Raw genomic sequence first — 22,848 nt, 5'->3', positions numbered from 1 at the left:
ATTAAGAACAAGTCATACACATTCCATATCCTGTACAAATATATAATTTTGTCCTGCACCATAAGAATGTATTGTGAAAGCTTTCACCTTTCTAGTAGCCAGTATGTTCAAAGAAGGAAATATAAAAATGGATAAATAAATTGTGAAAAAATACAAATGAAATTGTGAAGACAGCAATACTAGTAACAGTATTTCTAGATTTGGAATCATGCATTTCTGTCACACCAAAATGCAAGCAACTGCAGTCAATTATTAATGAAGAATTTCTGAGTTTCAAACATAAAAAATAAATTTTAAGAGTTTTGAAATCCAAAACAGGTTAAAAAGTAAACAAAAAAAGGTAACTGAACTTAGTAGTATTGTGGAACATTCTTCTTAGAGAAAAAAGAATAATACCAAGAACAAAAAGAGACAATAAAGAGAAACAGCTAGAATGCATTTAGGCAAGAAATGGGGGCAGTCAAAAATTATTCCCATTTTTCCTGTACTAATTTGAGTGGTGACAAAGGTTTTCTTTAGTATTAAGTTAATTATCTTCATTTAAAGACATTATTTTTATTTCTTTTAAATATAGAAGGACACATTTAAACATGCTTCTGCACCTTCTTTTTGTAGGAATCTGAGTGCAAGAAACCGAGGAACAGCCTTATTTGAAGAAACAATCTTCAATTGCCTGAAGCAGCACACAGGCTTAATAGAAACCCAAAAAGCTATTATTTTGCTCATAGCTTTATTCATTAAGTTTTCTGCTCACTGAAGATGATGATAGTACAAAGTATATCAAATTTTCTCTCAAATGCTGATTTCATGCTGATAAAAGTGTTTGTATGAACATTTCCCTTAATTGCTGTCTTTTAAATTTTATAAACTTGTATGAAATTTCCTTTTTAACTGTTTTAATACTTACTGTTTGCAGATAGTAGGCTTCAGGTGCCATTGTCCCATTTCTGAATTACAGTTATCATCTACAAGGCCGCCATCGTCACTACTGTCTTCCTACAGAAGCAACATGTTTATAGGTGTTTAAAAGCTAATATTGTGTTTCAAACAGATGCAAAAGAAGTTATTGCTATACTTACCATTTTTATTCAAGACCAATAACATAAGTGTAATAAAGAAACTTTAATCTGAAACAATTCATTGCTTGTAAAGTTTGCATTACCAACTTTCAGTCACAGCGTTTCTCAAATCCATGCTGGAACAACACGCAGTGAACAGTACTAGTTGTTTAACCACTGCTGAAACTATAAAAAGCTGCAACTGACATTTTCAAAGCATTGCAGGCTTAAAAGATGTGCATCTCCAGTATTTGATTATAATCTAAATTATTAATCCTTTCCTTGCTAATGATTACTGGAAACTTGCTTGGTGGTTTCATGTATGTTGTCTTCTAGATTAAATACAACAAAGTCTGCAATGAACTCAGAAGTAAAATTTGATCTTTGCTCCAGAATGCACCAACTTGGTTCTTAGGGCAAGGGAAAATAAAACCACCATGATATTCTATATCACAGGTTGCAAAACCAGTCATGCTACAAACCTGGGAATATCCTTTGACCTTTCCATTTCAGTATTGATTGCTATGAAGGACATGGAAGTTTTATGAAGAAAACCACTAAAGTTCTTGTATCTACAAGTAACCCAATGAGCCATGGTTTCTTACCCTTCTACTCAGTTCACTATTACTACCATAGATCATTGTGTTATAGGGAAAGAGATGCTTTCCAAGAATGGGAACTTCCACATCTATGTGATTTGTGAAATTTTTGCTGAGAACTATGTACACTTCACTGACACGCAGGATCCTATGACCGAAATCCTCACGCTATGCCATGAAGATGCTATTGTATTAAAAACCACTGCCTAGTTCCTAGTACACTTGTTTCTGTTGCAGCCTCAACTCCATTTTTGGCAGACGTGAAGGTGCACTAAGCCTGTCATGCTCTACCATTTCTAGACTTGCTTTGTGCATTTGAGAAGGTATCAGTGCCAGGTTCAGCCTGAGTTAAGTTCTAAGCTATGCTGCAACCAGAGAACTTGGCATCTTTTTCTCCTGTCAGGGAACACATCTGGCCATGAGCTTTCTTCCCTGCCTTCAGGCCATGTATTTCAGACTGGAAGCACTCTACTAGTCACTCTCCATCTTCAGGGAACACTTAACTGCTACAAAATAGACAGAAAGGCGCTTCCATCAGGCGAGAATCACAGAATGTTTGGGTAAGTGCCACAACAGGAGAGGTGGGTTGAGGCTGTACGAAAAGCATAGTTAGGATTCAACACGAAGTGGAGCTTTTATATGTGTGCACGTATATACATACTATTTGGAAGCGATTACAAATAGCTGCAGACTTTGGATAAAAATTGTTTGTCCTGGACTCAAAGGTGAAAAACAGGTATTTCCTAGACTGTATATTTAATAGCCTCCGATTCTTTATTTTGGACAACTTGCAGTCACACACCTGGAACATGAACAGGAAGGCCAATTAGGAAGAGTAAATGTGTAACTTCTAGCTTGCTCACATTGAACTTACGCTGTAGAAGCAACAGGACTATGGAATAATGCCCTCATACCCCGTAGCGAGTCAGTAAAGGACATTTTAATGACCAGTCTTTCCACAGCTCTAAATCTAAACGTCTTCCAATTTGAACAAGAACACTGCTTGATTATAAATCCATGTTGTTTAAATTTGATTAGGAGAAGCACCAGTGAAACAAAACAGCAAAGTAGCACCTACTTATAAATGTGTCTGTTTATGTCCAGGAAATGGACCTGAAAGAAGAGTAACTTGTTCTTGGGTCTGGTAGATTAACATGGAGGTGGGGGAGATGAAAGAAAGGTGTTGACTTTCAGAGCTTCCACTAAAATCATTGTGTAATATTGTCACTATGCAAAAGACTCAAAATTAAGTGCAGGTTCAGTACAGCAGTTTTCTATTAAACAGTTTAATGAACAAATGTACAATCCTCTCCTGTCAGCTAATCTGCAAATTTTTGTAGGTAACCAGTGCTTTGGATTTGACACTTGTAAAGATAACTAGCTGTAGACAATGCACAATTAAAATGCGTATACGGCCTTTAAGCTTCCCATTCAAAATACAACACAACCATTCACATTTCCCAAATAAAATTGCTAAATTCTTTACCTGGTTATCTTGGTCTTCAGAAAAATCTATAAGCTCATCTTCGTTTAGTTTACTGCCATCAGCTGAGTCTTCACTATAGTTTAGCCTGATTTTGTGCAATCCATCTGTATCAATCACAGACAGTAGTATATTTAAACATCAAATACTACGTCATTGCTGAAGACCAAACTTATTTTACATACCTCAGATTTGATCAGCACTGCTCACAATAACTGATACAGCTTACATAGTATTTTATTCATGCATATGAAGAAAAGTGAAAAGTTCTAAGTAACACAGCAGAAACTGTTCCTTATTCTGTGAAACTACTAAAAAAATTCTAAAAGACCTAGACTAAAACCCACCATGAAATTACCCCGTAGTTCCGTGAAGTCTTTACAATAGTATAAATCGGTACCGCTACCAAAAGGGGCAAACTCATTTGGTCCCTAATATAACTGCTTATTCCCATCCCTAGCTGGTTCCTTCCGTGACACCAAATACATCCACACACAGAGGACCAAACTGAGAAAGTCAGTCACAAGCTCGCTATTTTTTAATAATCAGTTGAATCAGTTCCTTGATCAGATTTGCTGCACAGTTATATAAAGACTTGTGCTGATAAAAGGGAAAAGGCAGCTTGGGAACAAGGTAGGGAGGGCAGAATGCAGGATCAGCTCTCCTGGGAGCAGCAGCTTAGAAATGCTTGTGAAACTTCACTGTTTGCTACATAAAAAGACTATTTGTAAATTCACTCCCTACCCCCTCTACATATTTAGCCACTTGGGAAACAGCATCAGAAGAAATAAAAAATAATGAATGTTATAGCTACACCTGTGAAAGAAGCGGATACAGACAGCTACAGGCTCACTAGTCTTACTATACCGTCACGCAAAACTTCAGAACAGATTTTCAGGGGAGAAATAATAAAGTATTTGGAAATAAGTGAAAAATGTACAACTCATGCTAGCAAAACCTGAACTTTTCGTAAGAAAACTTTTCCTAAAAAAGGGCTAGGTAATATATCAAAGCAATCACAAAAATAAAAGTGTTGGTTATGGTGTTGCTGGAGGGCATATTACTTATTAAAGAAAATGAGGTTTTCTATAAGAATAGTAAACAGGGCAATGAACTATCTAACAGAAAAAATTGACAAGACCTGCATTTGAGAATACTTCAACAGAAAAGTTGAAGTAACACTTTGGAAAGAGGTTACCAGTGGAGTTCCATGGGGACAAACTTGGGAATTAGTCTTACTTGGTATTTTTGAAAAGACCATAGCACAAGAAGTAGGCCATATACTAATGTGACTTATCGCTGAGATTCCTAAAAAATAAAAATTGGTATCTGGAAGAATCACATCTCATACAAGAATTGAACAATTAAAAGGGGATTAGTAGAATAATAATGTTATTATTAATAATAAAAAATATTTTGGATGATTTCCTCAAAGTTATTTAGGTATCAACTCCTACTGATTTACAAGTCCAACACCAGGATTTAGTCTGAGTTTAGGGTCCCACATATGGTGGGCATCTAGGGTCTCAAAATGTTAAGTGGAGACCATAATGAGAGCAGCTGAACAGCTGTTCTATGTCTGCTTTAGGGTGAGAAGAGGAGGTCTCTTGGTTTCATTGACTATACTATCAAAGAGGCAGCTGCTGTCTTTTGATATCTTAGGCTACCCAGGACATATGTATGGATTTGGCAGAGTCAAGAGTCAAGACCCACACCCTTCTGGAGCAACAGCTGAAGGCTGGGCAGAACCCCATCTTCCATCTGGTTGAAACAGAAGTTTAGATACACAGTGCACCTAAATTTACCTGCCTAAACATATGCTTAATGTCAATCTCAAATTGAGTCTCACCCTTAAACCAGGACTGTGACCCATAAGAACGTATGCATTAATGAAAGGGTGCATCATCTGCAATAGCTGAGCAAGAGTCTGAGTGTTTTACTCAGCAGCAGAATGACCATCAGCCACCAATATAATGCAGCCATAAAAAAAAAGAAATTTAATGCTAGCAAAAAAATGTCATAAACTACATTCCAACTAATTACAGCCAAGTAACAGTAGCAGCATCCAAGACACATGAGACCATATCATAGAGCAGCAATATCATACACAGTAACGACCACACATAAAAGGAAAAAATCAATTCAAATGAGAGCAGATCTACACCACAACCCCGCAAGACCTCTAGGAGAAGTGACAATGTTATCACAAATAAATTTAGATTAGAAAGTAGGAGAGTGTTTATACCTACAAAGGTATTAACGTTATAATGGCCTGCAGTATACAAATTAGACCATATGATTGATAATCTTTTCAGATCTTGTACTATAAGCTATGCAATTACTTACTGCATAAATTAAGTCAGTAGGCATACTACTGGTGACTACAGTAAAAGTTTTTGCATGACAAGATGTTTTTTACTCAAGGGGATCCAAACCTTGCAGTGAGCAGAGAAAACAATCATTTCCTTCATCTGCCTTTAAAAGTATGTCAGCCCCTTTGTTCACTTTGGTACAAACGCTGTTCCAGATCACTGAAATCAGCCTCCAAAGCAGCAATGCATGGAGAAAGCTTCTCTAAGTGTAGCATGGAGGGCATGTGAGAGAAATTTTTTTGTTGTTATTATTTTATTCTCAGTCTTTTTACATACCTTCTATCAAGACATTAGATAACTTGATGATGTTAAAGCAAAACCTGAAATGCTAGAAGACACTGTAATTAAGGCTGCTCACACAATCTTAATTCAGCTCCCCCATGCTCATACATTATGAGGATCCATGGTCAACTATTATTCTTTCCTTAACAATTACAGTCTTAAGTGTTGCAAAGTGATATCTACAAAATGATTTTGTGTGAAAAGAGGTCACTCAAATGCAAAAATTAATTTGATTTAGGAAAACAGTGTTTTATCTCCAGCCTCATGCCATGGGAGTTATGTCAACAGCCACAAAAAACATTTTATATGCAATGGCTATAAATTACTGATATCCCAAGCACTCAAACTTCAGCCACATATTAAATTTTCAAAGTATGAAGTTTACACAACTGCAAAAGTAGTAACAGATGTGAAATATCCAAATTTCTCATTAAAATAAGGATATTTTTACAATTACATACCCATAGATTGGCTAGCAGTTGTGAATTCACCCTGTATACCATTTTCATCTGGAGTCCTATGGTCAAGTTTATGGCATACTGATTCCACAGTGTTAGGTTCTTCCACATCACTGTCTATTTGATTTAGTTTTCTGAAAGCAGTTTTTCCCCTGCAAGGACTTCTTCTACAACATGAGGACTCACTGTCCTCTGTTTCAGTGTTTGGGTCAATTAAAGCTGTATTATACTTTTTGGTCAACGTCTTCTTTGCTGTGGATTTGGAAGGCGAGTTTTGTGCATCTAACTCATTTGGCAAAGGAGATGGTGTGTTGCTCTCCCCATCTGAAGAGGCAGATTTTATCTGTGTTGTAGCATTTTCATGATAGTGGGGATTTGGTTCGTATCTGGGTTTTTCTAAACCAGGAAAACAGATGACAGCCAGAAACCAGTGGGCACTGCAAAGGAAAAAATACATTAAAAACTGGCAGTTGCATTAATGTTCATGGTTAAACCTTGAATTGATAAAAAGCAAACAAAACACTGAGTGCATGCGAACACACAAAAAACCAGACCCTGTCCCCCAGAGTTATCAAAGATAGATTGTAATAGCTGTTCACTTTTCTAAGCAGGTTTTACTTAAGCTTTCACAGTCTCCTCTAAAGGTAAGATCAGTCCATGCAAGTAGTCACCAACAAATTCATTAATATGATGCAGTTAGTTGAAAACAGGCCCTGTCTAAACATTTATTTCAATTTTCTCAAACTTTATACATTCTTTCCCTTCTGGGGATCTCTTGGGGAAGAACTGGAAGAACTAAAGCTTATTTCTTTTTTAACATTTTCTTTATCACTGCATTAATTAGAGATTGGTAGAGTTCGTGTTTTATGGCTGTATAAAGGTTTCTAGTATTTCAGAATTAGCAACACAAGTAGTCAGATCTAAGAGTATAGCTGAATTGCCCATATTGTTCCACCTGTGAGATCTTCCAATTGTATATGACACTTCACATTTTGAAATAAATCTTGTCAACAGTGAATTAAAAACGGAGAGAAAAGAGTGTTTGTAACGCCATCACCAAGACTCTGTTGTCCTCCTCACTCTTCACAGAACTGACATTCTAACCCTTTCAGGATCAAAAATAGTTATATCCCACAACACAAAATAAATTTGGCCCCAGTTTCCTCCTTATCTCCTTGCCTCTTCAGACTTCACTGACTTGCCACTCAATCAGAAATGGAGCAGCAGCAAATTCAGGCATTGAGGCACTGCAAGTAGATATTGACTGACCTGATTTAGAAATATTCTGAAGGTTCTCTGATTCCCTACAGCAAACAACAAAACAGAACCTAGCTATGTATTATACAGGTGAAGCCACATTTCAAAATGTTTTAGAAGAAAGAAAAAGCGATAGCTAAAAATGCATGTCTGATATATTAAAAATTAATCAGATGATTATGAAGCCTAAATTCCATCAAAACTCAATGGCAGTTAAAGCAAGTGGCCTTTGAAAGCAGCATGTGAAGTATGGAGGCATTCTGTCTTAAGTGATTCACCACACCTAGTAAATGAATATATTACATATTGCCAAACCCTGGAATTTTTGTGCTCTATTAATATAGGCTTTATGTACCAATTATGTAAAGAGGCTAGCATATTAACCTGGATCTAAAAGAAAATAGCTTGTAACTTTTAAAAGAACAATCTATTTCCATTGGAGACTTGAACAAAAAGGACTGTTCTGCCAAAGGACACTGGTGCAGTCATGGTTAAATCAGCCATATTGTTCTGAGGTTAATTCTTCCCTAGATTCTTCCTGCCCACCTCCAGCTACTGCAGTTTGACAACTTGTTTCTAGAATGTACTCTTAAGCCAGATGCCAGAATAAATAGCTGTGTCCTAAAAGAAAAAATAAAAGCATCATTCTAGGCAACACAGGAGAAGTGTTTTCAGGAGCAACCACTAGCAGCATTCCCACAACACAAGAGAAGCTCTCAAGTTTTATCAAGTCCTAGAATAACTTGTTCCACATACTATTTAATTCAAGACAAAGAAGCAAAAGCAACTCTGAGATTGGTTCTCAATGAGACTAATTTTGTCACAGATTAAGGTTTGAGACCTTTTATAAATAACAATGAATGCAGATCTTTCACTGGAACCGAAGAAACTCTTCCATACCTTTCATCTGCTGTTGTATCACATACAGAAAGATCTGTTTACAAGGACCAGTTACCAGCATGAAGCCACATGGCAAATTCCTGAAAAACACCTGCAGTGCTGCAATGAGTCAAGCTGCAAACACTGGGAGAGCCTAGACAACTCAAGGCTGTATCTAAGATCATAGCCTATGAAGGCAAGGAATAAACTGATGGAAGAGAAGTGGATGATATAAGCCTTACTACGCTATATTAGGTTGGGCATACAGATGATCAGCCAAAGGCATGTTGAAAAAATTCTGAAAACCAGGTTCTCCAAAAACCACATAGAATGGCATGTACTGTGCTCTGTATGCACCACAGGCATTAACTGTCTCTCCCTCCTCACCAGTGATTCTCTGTCCTACCATTTTCACTAATCCCTTGAAGTTATGAGGCAATGCCGCAATTACAAAAACCCAACCTAGACAGCTAAACACCAAGTATTTGGAAGTTATATTCTGCTGAACATATATCATCTCCATTCTTGTCAACACAAAGTGTGACAGTCCTCATTTTGCAAGTGAGGAACAGGAGGGTGGGGAAATTACATAACAGAAAAGAAGTCACAGAAGGGAGTTTCTGAAAAAGCTGCAACTTACTACAGATGTTAGGTCCCAGCCCACCACCTTCATAAGACCTGCATATCTGAAAGACTTACTGGAGATTAAGAAGTCAACTAACAGACAAATCAGCACCACAAATATAGAAAATATTTTTTTGACTGAAAAAAGTTAAGACAACTGCAGTTCTCCGCTCTTGACCCATTTTGAAACACAAGAATATATGGAAAAGAGCAGTCAAATAATAGCAGGTAAAACCTGCTATTCCTCTGTGTCACGGCAATATGAGGAAGGAGACACTTAGCAATAACAGCTCTGCTACTAGGATAGAGGCCTAGAAGCCTTCACACTTGCTGGTTTTTGTGTTCTTCCCCACGTATCTCCCCAACCTCCTCCATGTCCTGCAATACCAATTACTCATCATAATGGGAGTATTTAACTTTCGAGTCACTGATTCTTTCCTAAATATGTTAGCATCTCCCCTCAGAAAGCTTTTTGTTCCTCAAAACTGAGGGTTGGGCTTTGGGGGATGGGGGAAGTGACACGTTTGAGGGGAGACAGAATAGCAAGGTGCATCCAAGAAAAATACTAGCAGCTAACAACAATAAATTACCACAAAAATACTAGCAGCTAACAACAATAAATTAAAACTAGAAATACAGAATATCTAACTTACGGTTTCCTTGCCAGAAGGCAGGTCAAAACCAATAAAACACAAATCTGCTCCCCCTGCCCACCCCATCAAACCACCGCTTTCTCATCTCCCTGGATACTTTGCTTTTTTTTCTGCTTTGCAATGTTCTTACTGTACATATCAGGAAAGCCCTTTTGCAAACCAATGTCCTACTATCACCACTTACCAAGTTTCAGTTCACAGTGAAGGACAGTTCCAAAAAGTGTGAACAGGATAATTTCCAGATGAAAGATGCACACCAAGAGTACACTTTCATGCTCTAATCGCTACTGGATGAGTCCATGAGACCAAGCTAGTCCAAAGCAAAATCTCCAACCCACACATGGTGTGACCATCATGCCTTCAGTTCAAACTATTTTGTTCTGCAAATTCACTCCTACTGAGCTGCACTACTTGCTAAAGCAGATGTTGCTTTCGTCGCTTAACAGTAAATGAACAAGACAGTGAAAACTACTATGTGCTAAGTTACTAGCAATGTAACTAATTCTTGTAAAACCACAGAATATTTATTTTTGTTCTCAGGTGACTTCTAAGTCATGCTGTCTGGTATGTGCAGCATGATCAGTCTCATTTCTCCTATGCATAGCCAACATGGATGTGTGAATGACAGGAGAGAGGGTGGCGAGAAGTAAAATATATAACAAGCTCTAAGGCAACTAAAAGTTAAATGACAGACACTTCAGAGTTTCAATACTTAAAGCTTCGGAGGAGAGGGATGACAAGGATGAAGTCTGCAGTAGACAGGAGGCATATCTTACACCTGAGTCATTTTCATCACCTAAGCACTGGCTGTCTTCCCATGGCTGTACAGATGTCGTAGTATCTCAAAATCTGAAGTCAGTGCTTGTGAACAGCTTTCTCAGGGATTTACTTATGACTTCATAACAAAGACAGATCTATGGTCAGTTACCTCAAAACTCCCTCTCTACAGCTAGCCTCAGAATTCAGCTGCAGGGGAGGTGGGAAAAGAGAAGATTCAGAAATTCTCCTCCCACTGCACAATGGCATGGTATCTAGATAAATTTCTTTGGGGAGCTTTTAATTTAAAAGCAAAACAAAAAAAACCCTATTCTTAATTTTCAAAAGATCAGTTAGGTATGCCTATGATGTCAGTTACAAATCTCCTCTCTGTCCTTACTTTATGCTTTTATTGTGTATTTTTAAAATGCAGTAGTTTAACTTTCCTGAACATTCTGGCTTAAGGACTGCTTAGATTCTTTTTGCGAAATGTAAAAATGTGTTTGTGACAACTTGCTCTGATCTTAAGGAATGCAAGCATCATAAGAAGTCCTTAACAACCATTAGAATGCTACCAGTCTGCTTCCTGACCCAAAAAAAATACCAGGACAAAAGGATATAAAGGAAAAGCATAACGATCCCAATACAGGGCAGTAGAGATTTTCAGTTGCATTTTGGTCCGATATAGGTTTATTGTAACTAAAGGATGACCTCATCTATACCAAAGAGATCTCATTAAAAGAAAAAAGTAAGGACTAAAAAAGGTAAGTCCAAAAGTTATCATCGACAACAGCTTAGAAAAAAGAACTCCAGAGAACAGGTAATGCCTAAAAAAAGGACTCAGAAAAGTTCATTTTTGCTCAGTCTTTATATTATCTGATACTACTTATACTACAAGAGTGCACATAAAGGTCTTATATTACTATTCGTTTTTCATCTCCTGGAAAAAGATGTTTATTCTCTTAATTTTTAACTTCTATTCACACTATAAAATAACTTTAAATTTTAGAATTATGAAGCTTAAGCCTTTATCAAATGTGATAAAAAGGTATGTTTACTTACGCTTCATTAAGGGGAACAAAAATGAAATCTTTCTCAAAAATGTCAACATGCCGTGTCCATGTTTTTACTCGCCCGTGTCGTTTTTGTTGTATTCTACAAGAAGAAACCAACATATTATTTGCAGGGAAGCTTATTTTAATTGAAAGACTACTTCTCCAGATATTTTCACCTTAACAGCTTAAGATTTTCAAGGCAAATTCTACATTTGTTATAGGTCTGGATGCCTCCTAGAGGTCTGTTGGTATAATATTGTCTGTAAGGATTTTATCTCTGTAAAGCATCTGTTCTTGTAGTCTTCACTGTACTTAGCTCTTAATAAAACTGACTTATCGACAGACTTACGAAAGGTTTGAAGTTTCATTAATACTTCTTCTTTCTCTTTGATTAAGGCGTTTATAGAAGAATGAACTGAACACATGTATTCTATCAGCATCTTCTTTTTTCAGTTTTTCAAGTACCAAATACCTAAATAGTTAAAAAAAATATGAAAAATTCATCACCAGAGTAAAAAGGACTGCCAACAGTGCTACCTCCCCACCAAACTGTTGCAGCCTTTCACAAAATAGCTGTAAGAATATTACAGCTAACTAACCACTTGAACTCCCTAATGCAATATCTGTGTCAATATTTCAAGGTATTAAGTGCTCTAATCAATCAACAAGTTGTTCTGCTGCTGTTGTATTTATTTTTACATAATGGCAGGAAAACAAGTTTTCAGTGAGTTTATTACATATGACCTGTCTAGGAAAGACCCGTATTTTGTAACTGAGCCACTAAATCTCAAAATGCTCCCAAAGCAATGCACCAATTTTCTTCTCACTTCTAAAATATTTCAATAGACTGAAAATTATACACACATTATGCGTAGCATAAGCACATCAGCATGTAACATTTTAATAAGCTTCTAACATCTGTGGCATCAGTGACATCAAAAAATTAACTGATGTATTATGCTAATCAAAACAAATCAAATTCCAGGGAACACAAATACTCGGGAAAAAAAACAACTGAACTTAGAAAGGTGCCTTTTTATTCCTTGCAGTTAAAATTCCTCTTCACGTGCTAAGAAATTTTAAAGAACCTTTCTTCCAAGTGAGAACAATGTCACTGTCATGCAGGATAGGAGAGGAACAAAAATTTCTTGCAAAAAATACAAAATGACCTTTAAAATTAGAGCTATACATAGTTGGAGAACAAGTGTTATCAACTGACCTATGAATTTTTAATGTCAGAACTTTTCAAGTTGCCAAGTAAGAGACGACTAAAATCTGATTTGAAACAAAACTTACTTTAAATAAAAATCAATAATAACATCATTTAAAAATTCTCCTTCATTTAGACAATGGAGGTCTTCATTGGTCACAGAAATACCACCTTTAGCTGGAGGAGGTGGATAAACTATCAACCTGAAAAGAAAAATACATTCAATAATAAATATGAAAAGCCAAAAAACTCAGAGAATTGTTACAGGGCAAAGAGAAAAATCTTACTTCTCTATAGGACCAATGAATACTGTATGTGGTTCTCCAATTTCTTCATCATCATCAAAATACGGTAACTGTTTATTTCGCTGCTGCATTTTGGACTCAGAAGCAACCTTAAAAGAATAAAATCAATATTAATTTGGATACTGTGCTCAGATTTACCAAAAAGGTAATGAAGCTTGGTGAAGTCCAGCGGTGTAACATCCATTGCTTCTGAGAAGGACTTCAGTCTGTTTTTTTTCCTAGTTCATTTATTACACTTGGGTCTGTACTCATTTCTTGCAGAGCCACAAAACTTTCAAATTCTTTAAGAGGTAATTTTGTTTAAAGAAATCACTAATTAAATTTAACTACAACACTGCAACAGAATTTCTTGTTGAAAATATTATCATTTTACCAGTAGATGAATCTGGAAACAACTATGTTGTCTAATTACAGTAAAAATTTCTTGTCCCTTAAAAACTTTCAAATGACAGCTTTACTTGTAGACCTTTGTACAACCTTACGATCAAAATAAACACACTAAAAAGCACTATGAATGCACAGACTATTTCCCAGAGTCTCATAACCCACCATGGACCAGTCTGGGAATCCTCATATAAAAGCCTGCAGAAGTTGTTGGGGTTTTTTTTTGGTCTAGTGACTAGCACACTATCTTTAGTGTATTTGTAACCCAAATAATATAATGACTTTGTTCTAAAATAAAACATAATTACATTTTTGATTTTGTTTTCTCTGTGAGATGGGCTTCCTTTGGAATTGTCTTCCAAGCACTTAGTAAATGCAACAAGCCTGCCATTGGCTTCTTCAAAGGAAATTTTCACGAAGAAGTCAGAAATATTATTTCTAATACCAATGTCAGTAATAATTTTTTCAAATATTGAGTTTGCATGAGGATCAAGACCAGTTTCAAAAATCAAAATGATGTACTGTTCTTCCTGACCTACAAAAAAGCAGAGAGAAAATTATTCATTTAGAAACAAAGTAAAATATGTCACAATTATAAACAGATTTAAACAACCGCGAGCCAAGAGGTGTACACACTGCTGACAATGTATACAAGGAGTAAATCACATGTATGCAGACAGACTGAAGGATTAACTACCAGAACCTTCTACTTACATTTGCAAAAAGAGTGCATTCAACTTCTACCTTAATATAGAAATGTTAATTATTACACCTGATAGATTTTTAAAAGATGCTGAATGCAAAGCCAAAACATATTTTGAAATAACAGCTTCTCTGCTTACTGACAGTAAGACTCTGTAATCAATACTTCCTTTTTCTTATTACAGTTCCTATCCTACTGTTTCAATACAATTCCGGAAATTATGTGTTCAGCATAATTTCTTCTCTATATAGGGAAACCCCTTGCCATAATTTATGCCAGGTAAACACTAAGAAGTCTAGAGCAGCTCTCTCTCAAAAAAAAAAAAAAAAAAAAAAAATCAATGAAACTACATTCATCTGTGGAACTTTATTAGAAAAGAACAACCGTGTCAAGAATGTAGATGGGCTTTTGTGATCTCAACGTTTATTATGAAAATGGCTTTCATGTACTTAACCCCGTCAACTTCTACATGGTGTTTTATTTTAAAAGGTTTCAGCCTTGTTTTCTCCTACTTTCAAATAGATGTGATTGCAAAAGGGGAAGGAAAAAAAAAGAGAGAGAACTAAGACAGCATATACTAAATTAATGAAAAAACAGTATGTGAGACCCCATGATTCAGGTACATTCATGGTGTGTCCTGATCCTAGAAGAATACACTATAAAACATTATTGCTTTTTGAAAATTTTACATATTAAAGTCACTACAGCATGTAAGCCCAGAGGTTCCCAGCCCTTTAGCTAAAACAGTCTATAAGAATTACTTTTACACAGATATACAGCACTGGCATATAAATATCAGCTCTTTCAGGCAATAGAGATTGTCAGAAACAGTGAGAGGTTGAAAAAAATACTACTTTACTACCGGGGTAGCTAGCAACTAGGAAACAAACCTTAAACCGCTGCTTAGAAACTAAACTGAATAGAATACTGAGGGGGCAAAAAAGTACACTTCTGAGACAACTGTTTCCAGACTTAAATGGGAAAATAAGCATGATGCTTTTTAAAAAAGTGGATACAAACTGTATGCCACATATTAGAAGCCCAAAGTTCTAACAAAACTACTCTTACTGATTTTAGGCATGTATTGTTGGGTAAGTAAGTACAAAAGCCTGTAATGGCAATTTCACAAAAGAAAAATTTATTTTTCTCTGATCAGATTTCTGTTACTGTAGAAACAGAAATCTCTTAAGGATCTCTGATTCACTGGCAACCAGCTTTCATTTCTAAAAAGTATACATCTGAACAAGGAAAGGAATTTAAAATGTCTCAGTAATCAAAATCTTCATCTCCTTACACAGGTAAAGGGATCTCACCATCTAGGAAAGCAAAGCCCTGCTTTCAGGTCCTATAACAAACAAACCAGAACCGCTCTCCCCCAGTGAACATTCTGCAAGCAGAATACCATCAGGTGCTCTCTCATGCTTACTCTTGCTAGCTCTAATAAGTCTTGTATTTCTTTTGGTACAGCAGCTTAGCTTCAACAGGTAAGCCTACACCTTTACCAAAAGTTGGAGAATGTGAGTTGGATCAATCAGCTGTTGCATAAATACCAACTGCTCACAACATCCCAAAACCAAAAAAGCAACAAGTTGCCCTAAGAGGAATTATTTAGGCAGTCACACAGAGGAATAAGATTCAGGCTACAAATCCCAGTCTCATGTAGCTGGCTAACTCAGAGCCGCTGGGACCTGTTTTTCTGTAAGAGGAGTTTCAGACACATGCATAGCCATTCCTTTTGGTTATTCTTAACCCAGCATGCTAACTGTTGTGAAAAATAATTCTTCAGCATGTTTCCTAATTCACTGCACACACGGAATTTAACTGGATTTTGGGTTCCTATTTTGAGAACTAGGCATCTACACACAATTGCTTACACAGCTATGGAAGCAGATTTAAATTTCATTGCTCACAAAGCAAAAAGCAACTGTGTTATCACGAAGTCCTCATAAGTATCAAGTACAATAAAACAGATGAAAAACTAGCTCAGAGCCACAGCATCAGAGAGAAAAGCTGGGTGGAGAAAGGCTGAGAGATATGGAAAGGGAGGGATTTCTTATCCAGACAACTCAGGAAGCTTTTCCTTTTTCACCTGTGAACTCCTGGGCTCACCTGGGGTCTAATGCCTGCGCCCAGGATTATCTCTCTCTCCCCTGCACGCTCTCCAATTACAGTACTCTTTACACCTCATACTTTTTCTAGGAGGTCAATAAGGTTATTGTAACAGTATTATATGTTGGAAGCACGCAGTTCTAAGATTGTTGAAAGCATTCTTCCCCCATTTACAAGTACAAATAACCACAAAATTTAACCTCAAGAAAAGCCTATTTAAGGGGAAGAGGACTCTATGCTAATTTGAAAAACAGTGTGCATATTAAGATGCTAGATCTTGAGGAAAACTATGTTGAAATTAAACTTAATTTTAAGATACATGAAGACAATCCACTTGTTTTCCAAGCAGGTATTTGTCTATATCACATCACTGCAAGCATATGGGAAAAAACCCCAAGCCAACCCACACGAGTTTCTGCTGAAACTAAGGCCCGTAAGCAGAACAGCCCAGAAAGCAGAAGTACCAAAAGTTGTCAATAAATGTAAAGGTCCATATAGAAAAGCTAAACAAACCAGCTTGCTTTCATTCAGTACAAATATTAGTGGAAAAGAGTTATATTGAACTGACTAGATGATGTAACTAGCATGTGTCTGGGCAAAAAGAAGACTACAGTTTTGCCAAGCTGTTCTGAACTGTACTCCTCATCAGCCTGGGAGGATGATCATGTCTGCAAAAGCACTACACCTGCCCCAGCCAATGATGCCAGTTTTATTCTTTAGTGCCTTCAGTCATGATCCAAAACATTAAAACACAATTTAAAGTGGAATAGTAGACTAAAATAATTTTACTTACTGTCTCCTTTACATTCGTACCAGACATTATCTTTACTCATTTTCAGCTGGTCTCTCAGGCTACTACAGGTTGATGGTACTGTTTGTAGGAAAACTACTGGTAATTTTCGGACGCTACACCATTCACATTTGGTAAGTTCTGAAGTTTTCAGGTTAATCTCTCGGATATCACTTTCTGATTCTAGAAGAAAATAATGACATTATATTAAATAATAGTAAAAACAGGCAAGCTTCTTTTACAATTTCCTCCTTGATTTTAACAAGAAATCAGTATGTGCTTATTAACTTCTAAGAAAGTTTTTAGAAGTTTAAATTAACACATGCCCAGGAAGTGACATCTGTTAATATCTTAAAAGACGGACTGAACTCCGCTGTCACCTTTCAGGAAAGGAATCAGAAACACACTGTTTTCTTCTCACCAATTTTAATCTAGTTTTTATTCCACATAAAAACCAGCATTTCTAGTGACAATCTGAAATAACACATTTTACAATATGTTTCTAAAACTTTCTTTGTAGATTTATCTTTGACCATGTTTCCTTACGAAAAATAACTTAAAAATTAAGAGGAGAATAAACACATGCAGAGAAACAATCTGATTGCCTGAGGAAAATAAGGTACTGCTCTCAGTTAACTACCAAAGGGAAATGTCAGCAACATGGTAGATTTTTAACGCTACATCTGATGCTGGTAGTGCCAATGTTGAGTATTTTACAGCTTTTATTAAATTACACAAATGGAAGGAAAAATGTGTGAAAACAAAGTTCTTCAAATTTGGTGAAAAGACCCAGAAGTTCAATGCCAGTACTTGTTTCTAGATCAGGAAATTGGTTAATGGTAGTCACTTAAAGATTCAGTTAGTTGCAGCGTCCACTGTTCTACCACGTGCTTGATGGCAGCCTCCAGCAGGAAAACTATATCCTCTTAGTTAGGGGACAAGACATAGACAGGATAGAAGGAGAAATGGAGCCAGCACAAGTCCTTCTAATAAATTAAAATCAATGCATAAAGTCCGTTTCCTCCCCCTTTCCCTGTAAAAGGGAGGAGACACTGCAGGGAATTAATGAAAAGTCTAAGGCCTTTCTTAAGTTAAATTCTAGTAAATATTTCATGACCAGACAGATGGTACGTAAAAGTTAGTAAAACGATTACCGCATAAGGAGTTTAATTTGCATCACCCTGAACATAATTACATAAAACCATATGATTAAAAAAAAAGACATAAAAGACACACCATTACTTTCTATCTTACTAGTATTAGATTTTAGAGGTTCTTATTATTAGTGGAGGGAGTGCTTTCCCCATCCTCACCCCCCATCCTATTTTTTTTTAATTTTAAAACTGTTTCCCCTATCCTCCTCTTGGCATTTAGCAGCCAATGTCCAGCAGCAGTCCTCTACATCCTTCCTTCTTGTTGGCAACTGAATTCACACCCCTGTGCCTGCCAGAAAGGAGTCTGCTGCTCGTAAAGACAGGGCAAACAGTTACCCAAAGCAAAGCATCCATTGGCTGCAGACTGGAATTGGTGGCCACCACAGCTTCTGCAGATCAAAGCAGCTCTCCCTTCCTTCTAAACCTTCCGATACCCCTGTCCCACTAGCTGGGAAGAAGCAGCCCAGCTCTGAGGCAGGCTGCAGCAGCAACATGCTTCCTTCAAGCTGACTGGGCAGCATTTACTGCTCAGAACAGCAGTTTGACATTTCATCAGGAAAACAGCAGCAGAAATACACTACGTGGATCTGACTAACCCATCTCCTTGCACTGATTCTCCTTTATCTCCCTAGGGACTTACCTAGAAGAAAATGAAGCTAGTAACTACAAGAATGTTTTTAAATGACTCCTAGAGCCTTCTCTCCTTTGTTTTTAAAACAAACACCAAAACAGCTTTCCAAGGCTATGCTGTAATACCAGAGTCTCTATAGTAATACTTTAGTTTTCTCCTTCCTAAATGTACACACTTTCCTTAATTAATTTCACCTAACTTGCTACTTTCAGAGGCAGACCACAATAACAACAATCCTAACTTAAAAGCTGGATTCAAGCCACTGAACTGAGGCACACACGTCCTTCTAATGGTGTCTAGATAGAAGGCTCTTGCCAAAACATGAGCTAGGTGGTCTTTGGAGAAAACTCTGAATCCTCATAACTGTATTTGCACTGAGATGAAGCATACCAGATTTCACCTGAGAGGAAGACACTCTATTCTTCAGATGAATATTTAACTCTTATTAATCCTTTTACATTAAACCATCTTATAATACATTTCACCATGAACGCCTTAACCTGTGAACAGTATTTCCTGTAACACTGACATTAGACAGACAATAGGACTTATCCATGAAAGGTGATGTGAACAGTTTTTTATGCATTAGAAACAAAAAGGTGTGTCCTTGAGACACCAGTTGGGAGTTGCAGAAAACTTGACAAGAGATGTGGAGAAAATTTTGAGAACTTGACAGATATTTATTTATACACACAAAAACAAGGTCAAGGCAGGACAGTACTGCTGTTTTCTACAGCTGTTCAAAACATTTCCCTCTTCCTGAAAGAGCATGACCACCATAATCAATCTAAAGAAGAAAAAATACTAGGTGTCATTTTTATTTCAAGATGCCTACCTGTATTAAAACAAATCATGCTATGATTATGAACTTAATAGAAATGGAGCTAGCTGGGAATACACCCATCTCCCTCCAGATGCAAAACTCAAAAAACACGAAATGGAAAAGCGCTACATGTTCCAACAAACACAGCATTTAATGAGTCACCATTTTTATGCTATTGTGGGATCAAGTCCCATGGAAATAATTTCACGATGCAGCTGTTTTGACTAAAAGTTCATAGACATTTCCTACAAATTTTACTAAGCTTTTTAGTGTTTTTTTTTTAAATGCATTCAATGCATGAAAATTAGTGGTTTCTCCGCACCTAAATTTTCGGTCCAACAGAAATTTAAATACTTGACTGAGCAAAGGCTATGCTTATCTTCACAGGTTGTAAGACACCTTTTTGCACATAATAATGACAAAATACAATAGTTCTCTTTTATAAATAACAAAAGGCAAAATTCGATAGGACTGCATCTTCATGGAAACTAAAGATTAACAAAAGGAGGCAAAGCTGCTTTTCAGGCCCAAAGCAAACCCTACAAAAGAACCAAAGCCAATAGAGCAATAGTTGTAAGCTCTCAATTTCCTAAACTATGTTATTGTATTTCCTTCAGTAACATGAAATAGACAACCTATAGGCTAGAGAAGAAAAAAATTTCAAGGGAGATGCAGACACCTGTGTGATTTTCACTCTCTACTTATGCATCTGAAATAAAAGAACTAATAAACTGTTAAAGAGGTAACATGTTTTACAGGGGTTACTCTTGCCTATTATTTTTGTTAACCATTTTCAAGACAACCTTTTCCAGTCACCACCAGAGTATCTACAGACCCTCAACTAGGATGAAGGGGAAGAACTAATGACCTAATTGCATGCACACCACGGACTGCTAATTCCTACTCTGTGAATTTTCTTTACATCAGTAGAAGGCAGAGAGAATGCAAAAACATTTTGTTTTTTATTCACCAGGCAGTTCAGATCAAATTTATACTCTCTTTTTTTTTTCCCCTCTTATCTGACTACAGGCGCCCAGTATAATTTATTACATACATAACAAAACCAGAATCAACATTTCATTATGATCCACCTGTTAATTCCTTTGACAAAGTTACTTAATTCAAAATATATCTATATATAGAGAGAGTATTAACATAAAAAGAAAGATTTCTCACCTTCTTGACTTTCTAGGCGTATTTTGATATAATCCAGGCAAAACTGTGGAAGACAACAAAATAATATTTCACTACTTTTCCATACCAAAATTGACTTAATGCCTTTTAACTGTTAGTAAACATATTTCAATTAAGTACTTGCATAATTAAAATTTTAAAATAAAAATGTTAAATTAAAAAAACCCAAACAACCCAATGCATACATTTTAGCACAACTCAAGGAAGCAAGTATATTCTTTACTATTCAGTGTCTCTTTCAGTCATACTGACTGTTGAAACTTAAGAGCGCTCCTAAGCACTCTGTTTTTGAAAAGGTTTAAAATACTCTGAAAAATATCACAAATTATAAGGAGAAAAAAAATTCTTCAGAAGAGAATGTCACCTATCAGTATCAGTACATAAGACAATCAAATAATAGGGTTTTGCAGAGCGGGGGCAAGAACAAGTAACACCTCTGCTATTTATATGGTTACCCCAGCAAGAAGGATGCGTTTCATCTGCCTTACTGCACACAACATTCAATGCCTCCTTGAAAATCTCCGTGTAACTCAGAAGTTTTAACACAAAAAAAATATTGTTCTAGAGAAGCAAAATTACTCTCCTGTACATGTTTCTTCCTCCCACCTATCAACATCCATTTTTTTAGGTAATTCTTGCCTTCAGTTTTTTTAACAAATGCACGCTAATCCATAAGCCCCCACCCCCAACCAAGTAAATAGGGTTTTCAAGGGTTTTGCAGGCATGATGATTCTATTAAACACTAGAACCAGATCGTATGTGTTAGCATGTAATTCATTGGGAATCACAGCCTCTGAAATTAGAGACAAACTTACAGTTCCACAGACAAAGGCAAACTATGATGTCGTTTACATAAGAAAGTAACAATGTCCATCAAAAACTGGAAGGAGATTTGTCAAGTAACAAGTTTACTTACAATCACAGGTTCCACTACCATTCTTCGTAGTGTTCCTATTCGTATACTTCGACAGTTCAGAATGACACTTTCACAGGAATTTTGATAATTTAGAGGTACAGCCTCAGTTACAATCTCTTGAGAAATAACTTTACGACGTTTTATTGGAGTGTTAGACACAATGTTCCCAAACTGAAAAGTAATTTTCAAGGTTTCAGAATGTCTCACTGAGATTTATTGCTAAACAAGCTTGTTAAAAACTAGTGACTAAATTTCCAGCTACTTCTCTGTTGGTCAGTGGGATTACTTACTATAGCATTCACCTCAACCACGTACAGCAGATAGAGATTTCCTAAAGGACTTTTTGGGACACCTGAATATGATACTATTGCTAGATCCAAGAGAAAAACATAAGCTGACACTTGTAGACATTTTGTTAACTTTTCCAAATCACAAATAATGCTTCTAAAATTGCCAAAACTGATTTAGTTTTCATCATTTTGAAACACTTTGCAGCCCAGCAAAACATGGTTATTTTGAATATATTTTATTCGCTTATTTATATAAAACAGTAATGCTGTAAAAACACCACAGTGTTGGTGGTTTTATTTCTTCTTTCAGTTTTTATTAGTCTAACTTTTTGGTGACTGAAAACACTGAGTTATTACTGAAGTACAGTGCATCACCACATTAGCAGGAGTAGAATCTTCAATATAAATAAATAAGCGCAATCAAAATTCCTTAAACCAACCCTACAGAACTACTAAGATGCTCTTAGGACATATTCCAGGGTCAGAAGACTACACACTGAAAGAAGGCCATGTGGAGTTTGGCTCCAGTTCAAGAAAGTCTATAGATGCCGACTGAAGCTGTAAGCTTAATGAAGTCTCCTGTTTACCAACAGAACAATCTTACAAAAACCTATTAAACTGGAAGAAAGGTGGCTGATAGACATCAGATTAATATATTTAGTTGTGTATTGCTTATATTGCTCTACTTTGTTAAAGGATTTTCTGTACACTAGTCTTTTCTTTGGTATTTATATTGTTTCATAAACCTGTCCATTAATAAACATTCTTTCGGGTTACAAAATACAGCTAAACTCCCACAGAAAAACATCTTAAGGGAGTCAATATATCTATTAAGACTAAATGTAAAAAATTATTTTGACGTC

General features: G+C 36.3%; 1 protein-coding gene across 10 annotated transcripts in view; it reads right to left on the bottom strand.

Moving 5' to 3' along the window:
* The window catches only part of SENP6 (SUMO specific peptidase 6), a 94,655-nt gene that overhangs the window by 5,649 nt on the left and 66,158 nt on the right, over positions 1-22,848 (bottom strand). For 6 of the 10 annotated variants that reach the window (XM_075087119.1, XM_075087108.1, XM_075087109.1 and 3 more), the window contains 12 exons: positions 21,696-21,866; positions 20,762-20,804; positions 16,981-17,160; positions 13,684-13,910; positions 12,974-13,080; positions 12,773-12,889; positions 11,826-11,948; positions 11,484-11,576; positions 6,256-6,689; positions 3,144-3,247; positions 2,319-2,459; positions 908-996 (listed from right to left, as the gene is read on the bottom strand). In XM_075087119.1, the coding sequence (XP_074943220.1) occupies positions 908-996; positions 2,319-2,459; positions 3,144-3,247; positions 6,256-6,689; positions 11,484-11,576; positions 11,826-11,948; positions 12,773-12,889; positions 12,974-13,080; positions 13,684-13,910; positions 16,981-17,160; positions 20,762-20,804; positions 21,696-21,866 (1,829 nt within the window). The remainder of the gene's footprint in view (positions 1-907; positions 997-2,318; positions 2,460-3,143; positions 3,248-6,255; positions 6,690-11,483; positions 11,577-11,825; positions 11,949-12,772; positions 12,890-12,973; positions 13,081-13,683; positions 13,911-16,980; positions 17,161-20,761; positions 20,805-21,695; positions 21,867-22,848) is intronic. The other 4 variants (XM_075087115.1, XM_075087116.1, XM_075087117.1 and 1 more) reach the window with 1 other exon arrangement.

Source organism: Phalacrocorax aristotelis, chromosome 3 (genome assembly GCF_949628215.1).
Source record: "Phalacrocorax aristotelis chromosome 3, bGulAri2.1, whole genome shotgun sequence".
Classification (NCBI taxonomy): Eukaryota; Metazoa; Chordata; class Aves; order Suliformes; family Phalacrocoracidae; genus Phalacrocorax; species Phalacrocorax aristotelis.
Note: the sequence above shows the minus strand (reverse complement) of the source record. Positions and strands in the feature narration are given on the sequence as shown.